Source organism: Girardinichthys multiradiatus, chromosome 12 (assembly GCF_021462225.1).
Source record: "Girardinichthys multiradiatus isolate DD_20200921_A chromosome 12, DD_fGirMul_XY1, whole genome shotgun sequence".
Taxonomy (NCBI): Eukaryota; Metazoa; Chordata; class Actinopteri; order Cyprinodontiformes; family Goodeidae; genus Girardinichthys; species Girardinichthys multiradiatus.
Genome location: NC_061805.1, coordinates 42,146,596 through 42,168,704, shown reverse-complemented (window position 1 = coordinate 42,168,704; position 22,109 = coordinate 42,146,596). Strand labels below are relative to the sequence as shown.

Below are 22,109 nucleotides of genomic sequence, written 5' to 3'. Positions count from 1 at the left end.
CTTTATAAAAGAAGTTGACATTTGAGAGGGTTGTGTGTCTCTGTCTCCCTGAAACTGTTTTTAACTCTACAACTGAATACAGAAAGCACAGCTGCAAGAAGTCAGACTGAGATACAAACGAATTCTGTTTTCTCATTGCAAGATAAAAAACAATCAAACCCCAGACGTGTGAATGCATTTAAGAAGATTATGCTATATTGTTTTAATGCCTCTAAGCTGGGACAGTCATGGCTGACACGCATCAACTTTCAGGTCATATGATAGGTTTCTCCAACAAACCTGCATGTGTGTGAAAGAAGGACCTTCAGAGAGAATGGATCACGTGGTTTGGAGTACATAGCAGCTCATTCAACCTTAAGAGCCACGCAAAGATGTAAGACTTAGGTGTCTGTGTCACCGTGTGTGTGTGTGTGTGTGCTGTCTGAAGAGAGTAGTCAGTGCTAGTTTTCATGATTCTCAGTATTTGTCCTGCATTCCAGTCCCTCTCATATAACCTTTGATTACATTTTCAGTAGAAATAAATCAACTGTACAAATAGCAGGTGATGATGTAGAAATATGTTGACTTTCTATTTTCTTTGTATTAATTAAGGATTTTTAAATTGTTACACAGAGCTGCCTCACTAAACCTTGGTCTATCTGGTAAGTAAAGTGTACTGATACCGAAACCTTTAGACTATTTAGATGCAAACGAGTAAAGTTGGGACTAATGCTGAAATAATAACTATTCCAGGTCAAAATGTTCTATAATCAGCATGCAATGGCAGAAATGTTTGATGTACCAGAGCATACGAAATACCAAAGATCAATTCAGATCCCTGTCATGAACACAGGAACTTGGAACGGTACCCATGTCCCTTGACACCGTTCCACATTTGGTCACATTAAATAATATATTTTATTGGGGTTTTATGTGAAAAACCAACACAATGCATAGTAGTAAAGTTTGAGGCAAAGGAAGCATTGTTTTTTTTGCAAATAAAAAATTGAAAAGTGTGGCCCCCTTTACTCTGATACTCCTAAACCAAATCCAGTCCAACCAACTGCCTTCAGAGGTCACCTAATTAGTAATTAGTAAGTCCATTTGTGTGTAATTTCATTATGGCATCAACACAGTTGTTCTGTGAAGGGCTCAGAGCTTTCTTAAGAGAACATTTGTTAACAAACAGTATCATGAAAATCCAGGAACACAGCGGTGTGAGAAGTGGAGAAGTTCAAAGCAGGGTTAGGATATAAAACAATCTCCCAAAGCTTTGAACATTTCACAGAACAGTGTTAATTTCTTTAACTGCAAACGTATCCAGACCTGACTGTCCACCTATACTGACAGGATGGGCAAGGAGAGCGTTAATCTGAGAAACAGGGTACCGTACCTGCTGCTCGTCATTTGTTTAAAGTGATTTTGTAAATAAATACATTCACTGAACTCTGGCTGTTATTTCCTGCTCATGAAATGAAACAGAAAAACCTGGAACACAAAGCAACTCTAAGAATGTAAACTACATGCAAACTACGGGATCATACAATGTGATATAAACACTTATTCTAACTATTAATAATACTCCAGTGGTTTTAATGCTGCTTTAAAACATTTATTTGTTTTTTTTGTCTTTTTGCATTTTACACAAACTAACATTATAACATAGGGATCTGAGGTTTTCATATGACAACATTTAGAATTAAGACAAGTCTGATCGCTTATATTTGTGCCTCCTGGCACAAAAAGACAAAGAGTTGTGATAATGTTTAGCTTAAAAAAGCACCACAGTATAAATATATGCCACCAACCCTGACACCAAAAGCATAGAAACAAAATTACTGGACAAATCTGTGCAAAGTTATCTAAATTTCCTTCAAATCTTACACAAAACTGCTTTCTACAATTTATATTTGGATTATTTTGTTGAATGAATGTATGATGATGTTTGGATAAGATTCTTCATCTATCAGGCAGATAAATAAACAAGTAAATCAACTTTGGAAATAAGATGTGTAACATATTGAAGGCCTTTGGTTTCTATTATAACATGCAAAAGCAAAGTGAAATCATTAACAACAGAGCTGACATCTTTTAAGGAGCTTTCACATATTTGTTGTGATGTCAGTTTAATGTTCTCAAGTGCAAACTAAAGAGCATGTTATCTCCGTATTACAGGAATGTTCTCACATCTATGGCTTTTTCTTATCTTGGTCAGCCGGCAGAGTGGTGACAGGGACTGCTGCAAATCTGACAAATTACTGAGACCTCTGAGAAATGAGGCAGACCCCGGGATTTGACATTATGCCCGCCTACCAATATTTATACATAGAGGTTTCTGATGAATAGTGTTTTTCTAGTCCACGCACACGTAAATAGAACATAGTGGCAGGATCTCAGTTTTATGTGCTTCAACAAGCAATGCTAGAAAAAAAAGGAGAAAGGGCTGTTGGCTGGAGAGTCATGGGAAAAAGGCTGATCGCGTGCTGGGGATCAGAGGCACAAAAGACAGAAGGGTCATGGGACGAGATTTAGAACGTTAAGGAAGAAACTGAAGTGTTCAGGCAATTTAAAAAGGAATACATATTAATTAGAGACTAATAAAGCCACAAGTGTGAGTAAAACATATGATGCAGGAAAATGATGAATAAACATTATTAAAACAAAGTAGGGAAAACATCCAAATGCTTAATGCATGGAAAATATTAGTAGTATTTATGGAAAAATAAATAGACATTACATTTTATAGAATATAATAAAATAATAATAATATACTCAAAGAAGTCTTGAGACAGCATACATTATATAAATAATAAATATTTAAACATATTTGTGTAATATGTATGGAAATTGGGAGAAATAAATTTCAAATATACAGTTCTGTGCCAAACAAAAAAAATTAAACATTTTAAAAAATGTTAGAAAGCGACCAATGAGTGGTTACTATGCCGCAGTAAATGGTACGCGGTAAAAAAAAATAGGTTTAGATTTTATAAACTGTGCTCTTAGTTATACACAAACCAGTTTGAAATCCATAGCCATGGGTGTGTGAACATTCTCTTAAATGTACAGCACTCACCAGGAGAGTTTCTTAGTTTGCTGTTGCCTGAAAACTTTTTTTTAAATTCTTTCTTTCTGCTTTGAAATATGTCAAAATTATCAGCTCCACCCCTAAAAACAGAAACATAAAAAAGAAAGGTCCTTAGTAATAATTCTAAAACATAGCATGAACATGGATTTGAACAAAACTGGCAAGGTTGCAAGAAAAGAGCTTATGTTCCCAGTGCAGAGATAAATTTCTCCTTCATACATATGATTCTTACAACATGTACAAATGTGCTTAACAAAAAGACAGTGCCTCCCATCCTATCTTGTTGATAGTTTTGCAGAGTAATGTGTACAGACTGTTGAGCGCTACAGGGAGAGAGATACACAGAAAGTACACTAGGTGTAATAATACAGTATGTGTGAGAGACAAGAGATAAAACCAGGCAGTAGTGATGATGACTCAGAATGGTCACATATTATCTGTTCCCAGGAGCCCCGGCATCTGTCGGGGCAGCAGAAGAGCTGATATGGTGCGCTGAGGTGACCACTTGACCGTCGGGCTGAATGGACTGCACTGTTTCCACGAGGCTGCCGCTGGGTAGAACCACATAGTGGGCAGCCATGTCTTTGGGCTGAAAGTCCCTCAGTCCCTCCTTACTGTGCCAGATCCCATAGCCAAAATACACAAGGAGACCTGGAAACAGGACAGTATGAGACACTTTTCTAGACCACTGAGCACAGGTTTGAAGAGAGAAAACTATTTGGTAAATGAATAAATATGCTGCTACTGATGGTATTATAATGTTGAAACAAAGAATCTTGAAACCTCAGATAAAAACTAAGAAATGCAAGCTAACATGCTCAGAATAACAGCGTCATCTTTGTAAATGTCTAAAATGCTAAAATTAGCTAATTAGCCATTAGATTTTCTAAGTAGTTTTATCTGTAAATTAGGAATAAACAGGACTGTCTGTGGTGCAAGTAACAGTTGTGGTACTCAGGCAGGCTTTAGTGGTACTCTGAGGACATGTTGGTTCTATTTATTTGCAGAGGAAAGTTAAATATGAATGATTTAACTGTAATGTAGAGCTAATAACATCCAACAGCCAAAACAATGAGCTGTTCAAGCACGTGGATTGACCATGTATCTGTTCCAAGTTTGAAAACCTGTGGGATTTGCTAATCCACGTGATCAGTCAACAAGCTACTATTAGCAACATCAGCTGATTGCAATGAATTTCTTTGCATTTCGTAATTTCAAACCCTGAAGCAACACGTTTATTGAAGGAGTGACTAAAGATACAAATTGTCCAAAGAGTTTTTATATGAAAGTCAGCCGTATTGGATTTTAAGAATCGTCTGCCTTCTATACTATTCCAACTTTTGAGTTCTGTTAACTTTAGAGGCTCAGGTGGCTCAGATGGTAGGGGTCTTGGAACCGGTGGGTTGCCAGTTCGAACCCCCCCCCCCGCTCCGTCTAAGTTGTAGTGTACATGCTGCATTGCCTGCTTAGGGCCAGTGGGGCCAATTGTATAGCAGCTCCACTTCTAGCAGTCTGCCCAGGACAGCTCTGGCTACAATGTAGCTAACCGCTGTCAGTGTATGAATGGGTGGATGACTGATGGTAGTGTAAAGCGTTTTGGGGACTAGATAAAGTGTTAAACAAGTGCAGGCCATTTACAGCGAAGAGGAAATATGAACACTTGCTTTCAGAATCTAACACAATTATTATTACACAATAGAAACAGAAATGTGTTGCTATTCATAGTTGGGCTTGTTTCAGTGAAGTTACACAAAAATAAGAATTATGCTTCAATTATTTAATATTGTAGAATTTACAGCATACTTAAACTTTTGTTTGCAAAAGCAATTTGGGTTTAAGGTCAGTGGTATAGCTTGTCTGACTCAAATTTCATCTCTACGGCACACAGAAGAAAAGCAAAATTATGGCTTGAAGCCATAGCTCAGGTCTTGAAGGAGTATAAATGACTACAATATCTCACAAGTATGTATGTGATGTAGATTATCATCTTTCCCCAATGACCCCCACCCCATACACAGGGCAATAACTGTCTGACCACCATATGCATCCTGGGAGGACTGCTGTCAACAGGGAAATGACATCGTTATGTCAACAACAGAGTGCAATCCAGTATTTGTGTAGTGAAGACGTTAAGTGCTAATGGCTGACAGTAAATTCATTTGGTAAACAATACTTGCACAAAAATGTGTTTGTTCTTTTGAAAATATGCTTATCATGGGCATGGGCCAGTCAAGGTTTTAAAAAGTTCCAGTTTCTAAAACGGCTAAAAATTTTTCCATTTCAATCTTCCTGCAGTTTAAAGTTACTTTCATGATATGCCAAAGAAAGTGCCGAAGTGACCAGAGTTTTCTGTATGGAGCACAGAGTAACATAGTACTGCCCCTCACTCGGCTGTTGCTGCACACTCCTGGTCAGCTGGCTGATAGAAAGCTACGATACGTTTCCCTTAGTAAGAACAAATACAAATTTGCCTGTTTGGAAATATGTCCAGTCATGAAAAACAAGGACAGCCATGGTGTGGAAACTAAAGGAGTGCAACCCATCACTCCTAGTGAGGTAACACTGTTCAAACAGCAGGCTAGTTACGAGCACCTTATCTATTAACCAGCTGACTAAGTGCAGACTCGGGTAATAATTGTTAGCTAATATGTGTAACAGTTTACTAACATCAGCTTGTTATAAATGTGTTTATAAAAAGCAGAATAGCTAAAAGGTTTAAAATTCTACACAAATCAGCATATAAAAGCAACAAATTAATTTAGCAGGTTTTGATTCGGTTTTCCTTAATTGTATATCTAAATTAATAATGAACAAATGTTATAGATCATAACAATAATTATCAATGGTGCATCATTTCAGTGGCATTAGGTATAGTTGTTTGAAACAAATTGATCATTGATCATACTATTTCTGTTTAAAGTAATCTAAAAACAGCAATACTGTGTTACCGTGGCATTTTTATTCATGTTATCCCCATGCCTACTGAACCTTCTCTGCTTGTTCTGATGCTGATGTTATTTACCTATAGCAATCCACACTGTAAATCGAATCCAGGTCAGAAGGTTTAGCTTCATCATCAGGAATACGTTGAAGAGGATACTGGCTCCCGGAATTAGTGGAACCAAAGGTACCTATAGGACAAATAAACTTCTCTTATTCTCTGGTTATAGGTAATACAGTTTCAATATACTGAGTACTAAATATAATACATATCTATCTATGAAAGCTCACCTGGAATGTTTGGTTGTTTCTTTGTGGCTCATGAATCCATATAAGTGCCAGACTGAGAACATAACCTAAGGTAAAAATCACCAGAAGCATTGCAAAACACCAGACTGGGAACTGTAGCTGTTCATTTCCAAACTCCAGCACAGCACAGAGGGATACTGAGCTCACAATCAGGGTCATCACACAAAAAGCCACCACTTCGCCTGGTTCACAGTCCCCCAGCAGCCTGTCCAGGTAGGGTTCCCAGTAGGCCTTCAGCTGCCCCACCCCACGCCGCTCTCTTGTCTTCTGCCTCTCCACCAGCTGGAGTTTGTCAGAGAAAGACTCGTACTGCTTGGGCTCCTCGCTGTCTTCAGTTATGGTCTGTGACTCTGAGGGAGCAGGAGACACCTCCGCATTGGCGTTAGGAGAAGGGGTGGCAGTGTCCTTGGAGTTGGTCTTCTCCGGCTGAAAGCGCAGCACGATAACGCTCGCTGCCACAAAGGTGTACGCAAGGAGAGTCCCGATAGACAGGAACTGCACCAAGGCCTCAAGGTCAAAGATCAAAGCCATGCAGGCCATTAGGATTCCAAACACCAGAATAGCGTTTACCGGAACTTTGGTGACTGGATTGACCCTGGCGAAAATGGAGAAGAACAATCCATCCTCTGCCATGGCGTATACAATCCGAGGAAGGGAGAAGAGATTACAGAGAAGCACAGTGTTCATGGCTAATGAAAAAAGAAAATGACAGTATTAGTCAAAATACAGCACTGAAAAGTAGAAACCGGTGCTTTAGATTGTACTTTTTTGCGAAAGACACTCACCACAGATGGACCCTACAGCCACAACAATTCCAGCCCAGCTGTAGCCACGCCGGAAGAAAGCATCAGCCAGGGCTGAGTTAGGGTCCAGAGTATGCCAGGGTACTATTAATGTGAGAACGCAGGAGACCAGGATGTAGGCTGTCGCTGCGAGTCCAAGAGAAATAGCAGTGGCAACTGGAACAGCCTTTTGAGGATTCTTTGCCTCCTCACTTGAGGATGCAATCACATCAAAGCCTACAAAAGCATAGAAGCATGTGGCCGAGCCTGCCAGGATCCCTGACATCCCATAAGGCGCAAAGCCACCTTGATCCTGGCTCCAGTTGGCAGGATCGGCGAGCATGAAGCCAAAGACCAAGATGAAAGCAATGACACCCATACTGACAGTGGAGAAGATGTGGTTCAGATAAGAGGACACCTGAACTCCAAAGGAAATAAAGACAGAGGCCACTACAAGAATTCCTGCAGCCAGGAGGTCAGGGTAATGGGCAAGAAAGGGCACATTCCACTGCATGATGTGTGTTTCTGTGAAGTTCTGGATAGCATGGTTAAAAATTGAGTCTAAATAGCCACTCCAGGCCCGTGCTACAGCAGCACCACCAATCATGTTTTCCAGAATCACATTCCAGCCAATGAGAAAGGCCCACACTTCTCCCATGGATACATAGGTAAACATATATGCAGATCCTGTTTTAGGGAATCGTGCTCCAAACTCTGCATAACAGAAGGCAGCCAGTAGAGAAGCGATACCTGCAAAAATGAAGGATATGATGACAGCTGGTCCAGCCTTGTCTTTAGCCACCGTTCCCGTCAGGACATAAAGGCCAGAGCCAACCATACCACCAAGACCCATCAGAGTCAGGTCGAGTGTGGAGAGGCAGCGCTTCAGGGAAGTAGCCATCATGTCACCATCGAGCGTCTTGAGCCGGTTTAGTCTTTGACAAAGGCGCACAGCCGGCGCACAGCCCCTCGAACAAGTTACCATGGCTACAGTGTTAGAGAGGTCAGCTGAGTTGGTGGGTGCTGTAGCTTTCAGTGTGGATCCATTACCTGACTATGAAAATATCCTGCAAGACAAAATATTTAGAAGGGCACATATAAATAGGAAAAAACTGACTTATGTTTTCAGGACATTTATCTATATGCTCCACATATGGATCAAGATCAAGACATTTTAAACAAAACTGTTAAAATATAAGCTGCAGTCATTTTTATTTTTTGCAAAAATATCATCTTAGCATCCCTGAACCTATTTGAAAGGTTCAGGGATGCTTTGAGTGTCCTGTTACTGAAAAGTGCTATATAAATAAACTTGACTTGACTTGAAAAACTTTGTGTAATATCGTTGTTTCCAAACCATACATTTTCTCAGTTTTTAGAGACTGAACTAATGGTGATACTTCAAAATGACTTTGTTCCATTTGGATCGTCCTTTTATCAGGGTAAATTCAGCATCCAAACCTTCATATGCAGCCTTCATTTAGAAATCTGCTTCTAATTTGAAAGCCATGCAAAAGCAATAAGGCTTAAAAAAGCTGCCATTAGACAGTTTTACAACTGTTTTGTAGACATTTAATATTCACATTACATTTAACTCACTAACTGCAAGTATTCCCTCTTAGAGCAACAATAGGCAAAGAGCCTTGTAGTCCTGGTAAGAAGTGTGCTCCCTTACCACTATACCACCACCGCACTTCATTAGAGCATCAGCCCCCAGAAACATACACAATGTTAGATTTCTCAGTTTACATGATCTATCTGTGATTATTCACTCTCACCCAGTCATGCAACCTACATCTACTAGTCTTATTCTGTGAATTTACTGTTGTAGTAGTACTGATGTTGGTTGTCGGTGCATGTGGAGATCATGGTTAAATTTGAATCCTTGTTGAGTCAGCTGTTGTTCGGAAATGTTAGCTTATTCTAAAAGATCTTTAGAGACTAAGCATTGTTAAGCGACAGGGGGATCAACCCCAAAGGTCAGTTTCTAGAATGCCCCTGTCACTTTGTAATTGAACATCAGCAACCAATGAAAATGTCTAAAAATTTAAAATATTTATCTGCAAATGAACAATGAAATCATTCAATCAACAGCACTCATGGGTACTGCATTATGAACTCGATAAGAACAGTATAAAGTTTTACAAAAACAATGTATTTCTGTGTAGTTGTTTATTTTTTAGGCTATCCTGTCAATATTATACATATTATTGTTTGACATTTTTAATTCTGCCTTCCTCAAGCCTATAGGTGTTGCCAGCTGAACGCAGGAATACAGCGTGTTGACTTCTATCACCGGTCCACGTCACCTAAAAGGCATCGCTCATGTGTGAAATGATGACGCTATAAACCTGATTGTTCTGTTCCTTTGCTTAATTTGCTTAATCTGTTTAATAAATACGTGTTATTCATCCGTTCGCCTCAAACCTCCGCCATGAACATCGGAACATTATCTTATTTCTGGCCTCGATAAACATATGGCGACAGCAGGATGCCTCCCTTATTATTACGTAACGCTTTATTCCCGTCTAGAAATAGGAGCGCTATCATAAAGTAGCATAGCGCCGTCAAATGACATGTCTAAGCAAACATCCCTTCCTGACAAAGCGATGCGCCATACCACGGCGAATAAAATAAGCACCGTTTTAAATGCTACATTAATAATTTATAACAAAATGGAATGAACCTCGCTACCTCTCTCTTGCTCCGCGGCGCGTCGCACTTTCCATTAGTGAGTCAGGTGTGACTGTTTGATCCTTCATTCTCATTATGAGACAAAAAATGAGAAGCATCAATAATAAAACAGAAACACACACCGTTGTTGCTTAGAGTCTGCCATTTTGCTGCGGACCCGGAGCGCAGCGCTGTGTGTCAGAAGTTACCCGGGTACGTCTGGTGATGGGAGCAGAACGTGCACCGCTGTGGAATAAAGCAACGAGCGCTGCCTGCGCTGCTTCTTAAAGGGACAGGCACCTTTTTTTTCCTTTTTTACAGCTCAGTGTGCCCCACCCAAATCAGCGCTTTCGGTCCTTACTGATGACATGATACTGTAGACATGTTTTAACCTTACAAAAGGTTGTAACTGTAAGATAAATGTATAAATATCTATATGTATTGAATTAATTTATTTTAGTACATAGTGCAATATTTGGCCATTGCAAATGAGGGCGGTAATTATGTCCACGGTGAAATGTTCCACAATTGAACAAATAAATGAATTGTTAAATAAATACAGTGGCTTTCGAAAGTGTAAAAACCCTGCTAAATGCCAGGTTTTTCTACAAATGTCTTCCCTCAAAAAAGAAAATTGGGTGTCTGTTAGCTTATCCTATGTCTAACACGTAGCTTCTACTTATAAAATCCTGTTTTATGTTTAAAAGTTTTAGAACATGTAGTTTTAACTTAGAATACAACAATTTTAAGTTTACTAGAAAAACTTGTAAAAACAGCAAAATTCTTGGGTTAAGATTGCAAATCCTTTCCACGTACAACTCCAAAACAGTAGGTGGCAGTAATGCACCAATTTGTCTATGTATAGGAAGTTATTGCAAACTGATTTCTCAAAAGCGATTTGAGCTTTTATGGATACTTGGTCAGAATCTAAGAATCTAGTCTTAAGAAATGTTAATTTGTGTTATTCTAGAAACAGACATGGTATAATGCACAGGCTGTTGGCCACTGAAGTTGTGTTGCTGTGGGTGACTGTCTGTCCCATGACTTGGGGGAGGGATTATAGGCATGTTCATTGTTAATCATTAACTTTTTTAGCATTGGTTTTTTTTTGTGTGTGTGTTAGTCTGCTCTTGTTTCACTAGTACTGGGGTTCCAAAACCTTTCAGTCTGTGACCCCCACAATGAACCAGAGACTGGCGACCCCCTAAAAATACATACAGTTTTTATAGTCTGTATTTATTTATAAAATGTAGAGTGAAATAAATCTAAGTATTTTTACATAACATTGTGACATTTTAATATTTAATGTTGTCTTATATTATTTAATGGGACATTTCAAGGTATATTTATTTATTTCCTGATAAATTCATTTACTTAATTTGGCCTTCCATACTCCTCAGCGGTCACATCACAATGATTCTGAAAATCATCTTACGACCCCCACTTGTACCCCTTTTCCACTAGCTCGTTTTAGCCGACACGGCTCTGCACCACTCAGTTTCGCTCTTCTCCGTACGGTGTTTCCACTGACCCTCCAACGGCTGAAGCTATGGCGACTGAAGCCCCGCCCCCAGCTATGAGTGTAGAGCACTGTGCTGCTAACGTTAAACTGTTATGATAAAAAATAAATAAAAAACAAAAACATAAATAAACTAAATACCAATAACGTTTGTATTAATATATAAGAATGTCTTATTTTTGTTTTTATGTCTAAAATGATCCACTGGGATAAATATCTGGAACACAGTCCAGCCAGAATTTATAAAATAAGGCTCGGGGGTTCTGATGTGAAGGGGTGTGGCTGGAGAAGCAGAGAGGAGAGACGCTGCTGTCTGGATGGTGAAGCTCCAAAGTTTGCCTGAAGAAGTTACAATTTTGGGCTTTATGAGGCCAATCAGCAAAAAGCAGTCTGGTCACATGTAGTCCCTACTCAACTCCGGTCGTACCTGCTCAGGAGCAGGGGCCAAAAAAGTAGGTACCGGTACGGAAAAAACTGTAATGGAAACGCTCGCAAAGCGAGCCAAGTAGAGTTGAGTAGGGCCAAATCGAGCCAGTGGAAAAGGGGCATTGGTGTTTCGTGACACCCGTGGTGGGGTCCTAACCCCTGCTCTATGTGTTCATTATGCATTAGTCTATGTTAGAATAGCAGGATAATCGTGAGTGAGGAAGATAGTTTGCATGGAGGCCTGTGGGGTTCACAAGGACATCAGTTGGACATCTGATGGTTAAGTTATGTTCAAGATCTGGGTCCACACTTAAGTTGGCAGTCCTTGGTTCAATCTTGCCACTAAGGCAAGAAATTCAGCACAGCATTATAAGATGTACTTATATGTAAGTTTGAAATTTCCATTTTTAAAGTTTTGTTTATCATAGTACGCTTTTATTCAACCTCTCTTTTAAACAGATGCCTTTAAAACAGGGGTTCCCAAACTTTTCAGCCTGTGACCCCCAAAATAACACTCCCAGAGACTGCCAACCCCCTAATAATATATAATTAGATTATTTCATCTAATTATATATTATTTAATTATTTAATGGGACACTTCATAGTACACTTGTTTATTTCATGGTACATTTATTTATGTCATGGAACATTCATATTTATTTATTTAATTTTGTCGCATTTGGCCCTCCATACACCTCAGTAGTCACATCAGGATGATTCTTAGAATCCTCTGGTGACTCCCCACTTGGTGTCCTGCGACCCCCTCGGAGGGTCCCGACCCCCATCTTGGGAACCCCTGCTTTAAAGTTTAGTTTTTGATCAGTTAATATTTTCTTTAAGAAATGTTTTTTTTTAATACATAAACCTCCAAAACACAAAGCTTTTGCTGTTTCAAGGTTTTTCAATTATATTTTTTGAAATAATTTGTTTACAACTTTAGCAACTGTAGCTGCTTTGCCTTTTGGTTGTTTAATTTAATCAGAAATTGGTTGAATCTAAATAAAGAACCGATAAGCAAAGTTAATATCCTTGCTGATACTTCAAATTAAGTAAATCCAGAAAGACGTCCCCACATTCATCACTCAACAGTTTTCTTTTTATATACATTTCCTTTCAGCAACTGTCTTCATGTAAGGACAAAATTTTATTTTCCTCAGTGTTTGAAGTAAAGTTATTTTCAGTCATGTTAAAAGTGTGACAAATGGGTAATAAATAAATATTTACAAAGATCTGCATACACTTTCTTTCAAGCACAAGTTGTTGACGTTTACCAGTTAGTCTGGTATTTTGGAGTTATTGGTTTTAAGGATCGTATAAGGATTGTATATAATCGTCTTATCTGCAATTATCATATTAGAAATCCCGAACCCCTTCCTTCTCTTTGTGCCTTCCAACTCCAGTCACCCCAAGGTAATTCTTTCTACTTAATATGATTCATCTAATAAGCCTACTGACTGTTGCTGCAGTTGACACATTTTTTAGTAATTTTTGTACTCTCAAAGCATACCTCAGTTAATCAAGTAATCAGGTAGACATGTGCTAAGCCAGATGTCCCCTACATTTTTTGTAACTCTTTAATTAAATGCACAAAAAAAGTTATGCCTTCTCGGTACTCCATCAAAACTGTGCACAGTCACAAGTACACACACATGCCATCCCTTCCTCTATGGTGAATTTAGTAATTGATTATTCACAGTGTCCAGGGTGAGGTCAGAGTCAGGTTTCCCAGGTTTTGAACAGTAGTCTTGAAGCAAAAAAGGAGCAAATGCTAGGCTGATGTCTGGATGCACTGACACCAGCATCCAGACTTACTGGGGTCTGATGCATTCATGCTGTTGTGGAATTTTCTTATCAAAGTGGGTAGAAGTTGACTCATAACAAGAGAAAATCCGGACTTTGTCTTATAAGTTTTATTCAAAGGCATTCAGCGTTTGAAGACCCTGACACTGAGGTTAGTCAGTGAAACAGAGCCCCGATCAACATTTACACACAGTATTTATACCAGAACATGACAGTGTTATCTCAACTTCAAAGAGTCTGTGTTTTACGACCCCAGACCCTTCCCGGGTTCAGAGGTGACTAGGTTACCTAGGAACAACCATCTACTCTCCCCGAGGCATCACCCTAACAAATGCCCTTAACCATTAAACTTCTGATAATGGCTTTTACAGCTTCCTCCTCTAACACAGATGTTCACTGGAGTGAGGTAAACCAAAGGTCATACACTGTGAAATGCTTACTGCAAGAATTTCCATCACATTCCTTTCTTCTGATTACAAGATAATCACAACTAAAGGAAAATTCTTCAAAACCAACACCCCTCTCAGCTAACAGATAATCCAAAGCCATTCTAGTTTGCAAACTCATCGTTCTAATAGCTTAGGCTGATTGAAGTATAAGTTGTGACCGTATGTAGTAAGTGAGCTAGATAACATACTCCAGACCAAGTAGCAGGCAGATACAGATATGATCTATTTCCACACATCCAACCCATGTTCTTAGGACACGAGAACCCATCTCTACTAGGAAAAGTAACAAGAACCCTGGTTAATTTACCTGCCATGCCATACAATTGACTTCCATTCGGTAAGGCTGTAAGATTAAGAGTTAACACAAAAGGATCTGGAGCCAAAGATTCTGAAATAGTATACGGATCAGTCCTGACAGGACAAGGTCCAGATGTATTACTGTGGATCAAGGCACATGAAACTGGTATAATAGTTTTACAACCCACCGTCTTTCCAAGGAAATAAGGTGTGCTTTCCTCCTGAGCAATACAAATATCTGGATCTTTAATTGGATTTCTATTACCCCGAAATCTATAAAGAGTTCCTGTAGACGCACACGTTAAATTAGTCTCACTAGAAAATTTACTAACATTTCTGCTTGTCTGTACAGCATAATTCCTCACCCAAGGAAAAATGACCTCCACCAACCGGTTATCTGGAAAGAAAGTAGCTAGAGTATAAGCAGTATCAATAGGAACTGGTACCAAAAATGGTCGATCATTAATAGCATGTGGAATCAAACAACAAACATAGCAACTGTCCTTTCTTATCTTCCTCACGGTTTGATGCATCAGTTGCCACCAGACATTATCAGTATGATCATAGTAGTCAGAAAAGTGATGGATCTCTCTTCAAATCAGCTGATGAGCATTATTAACACAATTCCTCAAATTAGCCTTACATTGTCTTTGCTGCACCTTTTCCCAAATGAACACAAGAGTTATAAAAATACTTGAAATACCAATCATTAGCATCAGAACAGACCATCTTCCATTTAACTGCATCGTGACCTTGAAGTGGAATGTCCTTTCTTCTGGTACTGAAAGCAAACAGTTTCTTTTTTTAAAGAAAACAAATTATAAACACAACTTAAAAAACAAAAAATCCTGCCGACTCTCCTGAGTGGCTTCAAGCTGCCCTGTTACCAGTCTGGTACAGGTGGGCGGTCGTAGGAAGCTCCTCTAGAAATATATTTAGAAACAGGAACTCTAACCTGCTTAAGAAATTAAGGAGAATAAGCATCGTGGCGCATATTTGACTGTCTCTCTGTTGCAGGCGTCACCAGTTCATCCAGAGAAAGGTTATGTGCAAATGTGTAGAGGTCTTCCCTGTATGTTTCCTATGTGTCTCTCACTGTGGTGTGTGTGCAGTGAGGCAAATGACCTTATGACTTCTAACTTTCAGGCAATGCGATGGCCTTAAGTAGATTCTGAAATAACGTTGCACTGCCCAAGGGATTATTGTGCCCTTGTAAGAACAGTGTTCTTCAACCACCTGTTCAATCACTCGCCAGTGATCAGCTTACAGTTCTTTATCTTGTGGTGGTCCGCTGTCCTCACACCTTTCAGGCCGTGGATGATCCAGTTGGAAGATGACTTGCGTCCTGGAAGCCAGATGAAACTGGAGGAGCTGGAGCTTTCCTGCAGCTTTCCTGCAGCTTTTCTGGCTGTCTAGTAGGATCTGATATGGGCCATTCCAGCACCTGGACTTCCAGTGTTTTCTCCTAAATTCTCTGACCAGAATCCAGTCGCCAGGAATAAAGGACTGGAGGGTGGAAGTGGCTGTTTCTGGTAATGCAGCCTTCACTGTCTGTGAAACTTGAGAAAACACAGTGGACAGGTTTTGACAGTAAAACAACATCCTATCTCCACACAAAGATGTGGAAGAAAATTATCTTGGCAATATCCCCATGTCCAAATTAGGAGACCTGCCACACAGCACTTCAAAAGGACTGAGATTTGCCTGTGTCCTTTGTCTCAATCTCATATAAGTGAGAACAATAGGTAGGGCCTTCACAACACTTGGCTAATTTTCAATTCAAAGTCCCCTTCTCAAACATAAGTGCTTAACTACATGAACTTCATCAAAACATCCAACAAAATCCAAATAATTGATCTTCTGACTTCACCTGATATACTAGCAATGACCATCAGCTAAATATTCTGAATATCAAAAATGTGACATGATGTTTGTGGAAGGTCTGATTACAGGTCAACATTTCATAGTTTCAGAATACCCACAAAGAATTTCAAAAATGGTCTAATCTGTGGAGATATAAAATTTCACAAAAAATCAACACCATAATTTCAGAGAGGTTTTCAGAATGTGGTCTTAGGGAGCTATGCACCATTTATATAAACAAAGTACAACGTCTCTCTCGCATTGTCACTAAGTCCTCACTGGAGGTATGAGCTACCCTTTTTCCCATGAGTGCTAAAACTTTTGGAACCCCATGTTACTTTATTCTGACATTCCCCTCTTCTGGCGCAGGGTCCAACCCATGCGACAATCCAGCAAAAAGTTTGTACAAAAATGTTTTAGTAACCAAGATCACATAACCTAGAACCAAAGAAATGAATTCTGACATAACTATGTGTCACTATGAATTTAACGAAAGCAACATAAAGAAAATCCAGATGTTTTTAACTGCAATTCAGTTCCATTAACAACTAAACACAAACTTTAGTTATTCAGTTCATCAATGTCTCACTTAGAAATTAGTCACATATCATCCTAATTTGTCTTGTACAAAGATGAGTATTAGATTAATGGACATCCAATGTAATTTGGATGAATAAACCCTACAAATTGAATCTAATAAATAATTCCCACCAAGTATAAAGGCATGACTCTGATTCTTTATCAAAAATATATTCCTTACTTTTGCATATCTTGAACTGTCAGCTAGTTTAATGGTACCAGGGAAACTTTCAATCTAATAAATCACCAATGATTCTGCATGCAAAACTAATTCTTCAAACTAGTTTAAACTATTTCATTAACCTTTTAATAATAAAACACATAAATCTAAAAGTCATGCTACATCCTTAATCATTATACAAAAAAAACATGTTTTTAAGGCAACAATCACTACAAGCATTTTGACTCTATTGTCTCTTAAACAGTGTTAAAACTCAGGAAGGGAGGTGCTGAGCGTTACCATGACAGCAAAGGCATGAACCAATCTAGTAGGTGGGCGGAGTCAGGCAGAACTAACCTTTGATTGACAGCCTATGGGCGGACCCACAGTTTCTTCATCCCATCCCACATTAGTGTAACTTAAACTGCACTGTTAACATGCACCTACCTCAGAAACAAGCTGCTTCTTAACTCTCCTGAAAACTCAAAGTTTAATCAATCTGGGATTTAGAAACATTATTCTAAACATGGATTATTGTTTCATGCAACATATAAACAAACATTCATTCCAACAAAACAAAGACAAAACATCAAAGACAGACAAATGGCCAAATTTGAAGCTTCAAGAATTCAAAGAAATTTTTAACAATCTCTTTTCAGAATATGTTTTCTCAACCATATCTTTTAATGCTATAATTGATCAATGTTGTTATGACAATCTTCAGGATTGTTTTTTTTAAAAATGAGTGCACATAGTCCAAAGAGATCTCAAAGTATTTAGAAGCACAGCAACAGTTTTCTCTTATATGAATCCAAATTTACTGATGCTGAAACCTTTTGCTAATTCTTTGTACTGTAACTCTGTAATAATAACTACAATCCTGAGAGTTATTGTTATAATTCTCTTTTTGTTTGGCTTAATTTGATCGCAGCTGTATTGCAGAATTTCAAGTTAAATGCAAAGAAGTATTTTTAATTTAATTCAATTCAAATTCAAAGATACTTTATTGATCCCCGAGGGGAAATTAGAAAAGTCAGCGTTGACATTTTCATGCTATACCCAAACTAAACAAAACTGCAGTGTTTGACTTAATCATAAATTAAGATAAGAAGCTTGTCTCCAAACTGGACTTTTCCCCACATAATGTTTCAAAAAAGAACAAACATCATTTTCTTTAATTTGGCTATTTAAATTTTGAGAGTTGGGGAGAACTTATCACTAGAACCCCTCTTTAATAATCCAATGGTGATAAATGTTCCAATATTTTATCTCTTAGTAATCTGAAATCACCTTGTGTACCTTTGTACTCCTATGTATTCCTTTAATCTTTAAACCCTAAGAAATCAAACAAGGAGACTGGAGTTTGAGCCGACCATCCTCTTACTGTTAAGAGAGCCTTTATTTCTTTTCTTTTCCTAAAATAAAGGATTTTACTTGTCTTTATTCCGTTATACAAGTCCTAACCTTGGTTCCAAAACTAAACTCTTCAACCCCAATCTGTGTTCCCCAGAGTAGAAATTTTGAGTATTATTGCATTTCAAAGTCACCAAAATGACTGGAACTCATCATTGGCTTAGATCTATTTTAATAAGTAATCAGCCTACCTTTAATTAAGTATTATAATTTCATGGACCCAAAATCTATGGCTTACAGGCTTCAGGAGTCCAGGAACCACAAGTTGAATACTACTGCATTGAACAATGGTGTTAACTTTCTGCAGAGATTGAAGGATTGGCTAAATATATTATTTCTGCTTGGACAATAATCAGATTTAAAATTATTAGTTCACAGCTCCTAATTTACCTCAGATCATATTTGCTCCTATCCCAGTTCATAAGAAGCTTCAGACAACATTATGCTAAAAAGCCAAAAACAAAACAAAAACCAGATCTGTTTTAAAATAAAGAAAAAGCATGCTTAAAAACTTGGTACTGTGGTGGAAAATAACTCCACGGTTCTGAAGGCCTTTTCATGCAGAGTCTTTTAGGAAGCAGTTTAATTTTTGTGTGGTACCACTGTCCAATCAGATTCTTTCTAAATAACCCAATTTTTTCATACTCATTTTAAAGGTTTGTTTTACCAAGGGAAATATGTTTAACAAAACCAATTACTCTCAAAAGTTTTAAAAGTTCTTAGCTGGTGATATCTTAGAAAACAACAAGTGTTTTAATATTTCTATGCAACACAGAACTGATCAGGTGTCCTTTCCTTCTCCAAAGGGAGAAAAAAGAACCTGCAGAACCAAATCTTTCATAGTTTTTTGTCAGGACCTGATATAAGGTACAGTATAAATCAACACGCTGCATGAATCAGAAGAGGGAAGAAAAAACCTAATATAACCTCTTCCCAGCAGCTGCTGTGAAAAACAATGAATTTGTACTTTCCATAAGCGTCAGTTAACACTTGCGGACAAAAACTGCACCAAACTGTAAATACTGTGTCAGAAACTGTATGAAGACCATCTGCAGTAGAACTAAGCCTGTTTTAATGAGGTCTCTACCCATTAGATTTATGGGATACAAACTCTGACAACAGAAAATTATACCTGAAGGAGAAACCCAGCAGGTGTTACGCATGCGCTGGGTTTTAAAAATACTCCTTCATGAGATCTGTCCTGAGAATAACATAGAAACACTTGGTTACTGCTGAGTTTTGGAGATGTTGTAACTTCCTCTGCTTTTTAATAACTTTTAATAACTAGAATAATTGACCCTGAATATTCCACGACGAAAGAGAACTTGCTTCTCTGAAAGAATTAACCAGAAAGTATCAAATGTGTTAAGTTATCACCCTTTTAAAGATTCTTTTCTAACCCTAAAATAATATTTTAACCCGCTATATCTGTCCACGTCAAGCAAGCGTCACATGAGCAGCGGTTAATAAGCGTTCTTCATTGCAGAAAATAGGAAAAGATTTATGCAAATGTGTGTGTGTTTGTACGTTACCCCCATCAGTTTCTTAATCGCTCCAGAGTCAGACTATCAGGCACACGGTCCTCTATCAGTCCAAAAAACAACCAGGCCCTTCCCCGGTCTGTTGGTGAGACATTCAATCATTCTTTGTCCACTTTAACTTCTCCAGGAGGGAGAAAGAAGAAACTTTGCTCCGGTTTCTCTTCTGCCCGCATAAGATGCTTTCAATATAAATCCAGTGTATCGCTCTTCTGGCTCTTGCAAACAGCATGGATCTTTGTCCATCTCAGAGAATCCGGATTTTCTTCTGAGTTTCGTTTTTTTTTTTCTTGTAGAAAGTCACACTGCGATTTTCAACATGCAGGAAGGCAGATCTCTCTCTTTCAGGCCGTGCTGGAGAAGCGTCTCTGGCGGAGTAGCCATGGAGAAGGGCAGGTTTCTAAAATCCAGACTCAAAAACGCAGATGTTGAACTTAAATCCCATATATGTGTGTATTTGTGTGTGAGAGAGGCAGAAGAAAAGTTTAGTATAGGTTCAAATTTTTGTACAAATACATATTATCAGTCAGTCAGTCAGTTGTCCCCCTGCCTGTCACTTCCTTCCACAACATGAACTATACTCCTTTCTAAAACAACTTTCTTTTCGCATCTCTAATGTCCTTTTTCAATTTTACCTTCTTTACCGACTGATCGCAATATTTAAGACAAACGAAACTTCCTTCAGGAAAGTTTTAACTCTTTAACCCCTTAATTGATGCACTCTGTGCTTTTTAATCTTTTCTTGTTTTTTTTTTTTTTTTTTTTTCCATCAACTGTTTTACTTGAAACTTTTTAAACTATTTAACTTATTTACACTCAAACTTCCACGCTGTGAAAAACCAAACTTATCTTCCAAATTAAAGCACATTTAACACAATCATCCCCACTTTTTCCTTTCATTATTTTATAAATCAGAGTCTGAAGAAGGAGACACCCCTGATGCCTCAAGGTTCCGGAACCATTTTTTTTTTTTTTACCCGTTCAGCGGCACGTCTGCCCACTGGCTTTTCTCCTTTATGAGGTGTAGAAAATTGCCAAAAACCACCCGCAAAACCCTGTGTTTTGCTTTATCTTATTGTTACCAATAAGAACCTCCCTGCAATTCCTTTTGCAGGGTAACCGGGCCCTCAGCTGATGTCCTCCCTCTCGCAACTCTGGAACCTAATTAATTAGTTAGGAGATGATGGTTAATGTGTAATAAAAATAATAATATACATTATATCATACAGAGCAACTTCTCACCCAGATATATTTGAAGACAAATTGTTCGGATCTAATCAGCCAGACGCCGCAGGCGGACATGAGAACTCCCCTCCGTAAAATGGAAGTGGACTGAGAACAACTCTCAGGCTGGCCAGGCGTCCGTGTCCCATCCTGCGGTCTCCTCTGGCACGTTAGATCCTGTTCGTGACGCCAAAATTGTTGTGGAATTTTCTTATCAAAGTGGGTAGAAGTTGACTCATAACAAGAGAAAATCCGGACTTTGTCTTATAAGTTTTATTCAAAGGCATTCAGCGTTTGAAGACCCTGACACTGAGGTTAGTCAGTGAAACAGAGCCCCGATCAACATTTACACACAGTATTTATACCAGAACATGACAGTGTTATCTCAACTTCAAAGAGTCTGTGTTTTACGACCCCAGACCCTTCCCGGGTTCAGAGGTGACTAGGTTACCTAGGAACAACCATCTACTCTCCCCGAGGCATCACCCTAACAAATGCCCTTAACCATTAAACTTCTGATAATGGCTTTTACAGCTTCCTCCTCTAACACAGATGTTCACTGGAGTGAGGTAAACCAAAGGTCATACACTGTGAAATGCTTACTGCAAGAATTTCCATCACAATGCATAGGACTATGATGGTCATTTGTTTTAGTAGAATTTAAAAGAAGATAATTAGCAGCCATCCAGTATTTGATTTAAGTTAGAAAGTAGATCCGTTTTGTTATCTTATCAAATTGGTGAAGTTTAAAAGACACGTACATCTAAATATCAACTGCTTAATAAAGATAAGAGATTTTATTAAAAAAAAACACTGCAGATTAGTATGTGTTAGGGGGCATATATTCAATTCAATTCAAAAATACTTTATTAATCCCAAAGGGAAATTAAATGTTGTAATATGAGCTATAACAACATTTAATTTCCCTTTGGGATTAATAAAGTATTTTTGCATTGAATTGAATTGAATATGTAAAATCTAAATAATAATGGGCCAAGCATCAAACTTTGGGGAACACCACAGGGTACAAAGGCTTACACATAGGAGCACTCATTGGCTTTCACAGGGAA

The 22,109-nt window shown here is 38.4% G+C and overlaps 2 protein-coding genes across 5 annotated transcripts in view; one reads left to right on the top strand and one right to left on the bottom strand.

Moving 5' to 3' along the window:
* The window catches only part of c12h5orf34 (chromosome 12 C5orf34 homolog), a 32,041-nt gene that overhangs the window by 6,021 nt on the left and 3,911 nt on the right, over nucleotides 1–22,109 (top strand). The window lies entirely within an intron of this gene.
* Nucleotides 1,576–10,125, bottom strand: slc7a4 (solute carrier family 7 member 4). 2 transcript variants are annotated; one of them, XM_047381584.1, is made up of 5 exons: nucleotides 9,793–10,125; nucleotides 7,102–8,165; nucleotides 6,299–7,005; nucleotides 6,090–6,198; nucleotides 1,576–3,718 (listed from the first exon to the last, which is right to left on the bottom strand). In XM_047381584.1, exons 2-5 carry the CDS (start codon nucleotides 8,081–8,083, stop codon nucleotides 3,501–3,503), a joined length of 2,016 nt encoding a protein of 671 aa, XP_047237540.1. In that variant the 5' UTR covers nucleotides 8,084–8,165; nucleotides 9,793–10,125; the 3' UTR covers nucleotides 1,576–3,500. The 2 variants fall into 2 exon arrangements, with proteins under 2 accessions (XP_047237540.1, XP_047237541.1); XM_047381585.1 differs by having other exon boundaries at nucleotides 9,915–10,125.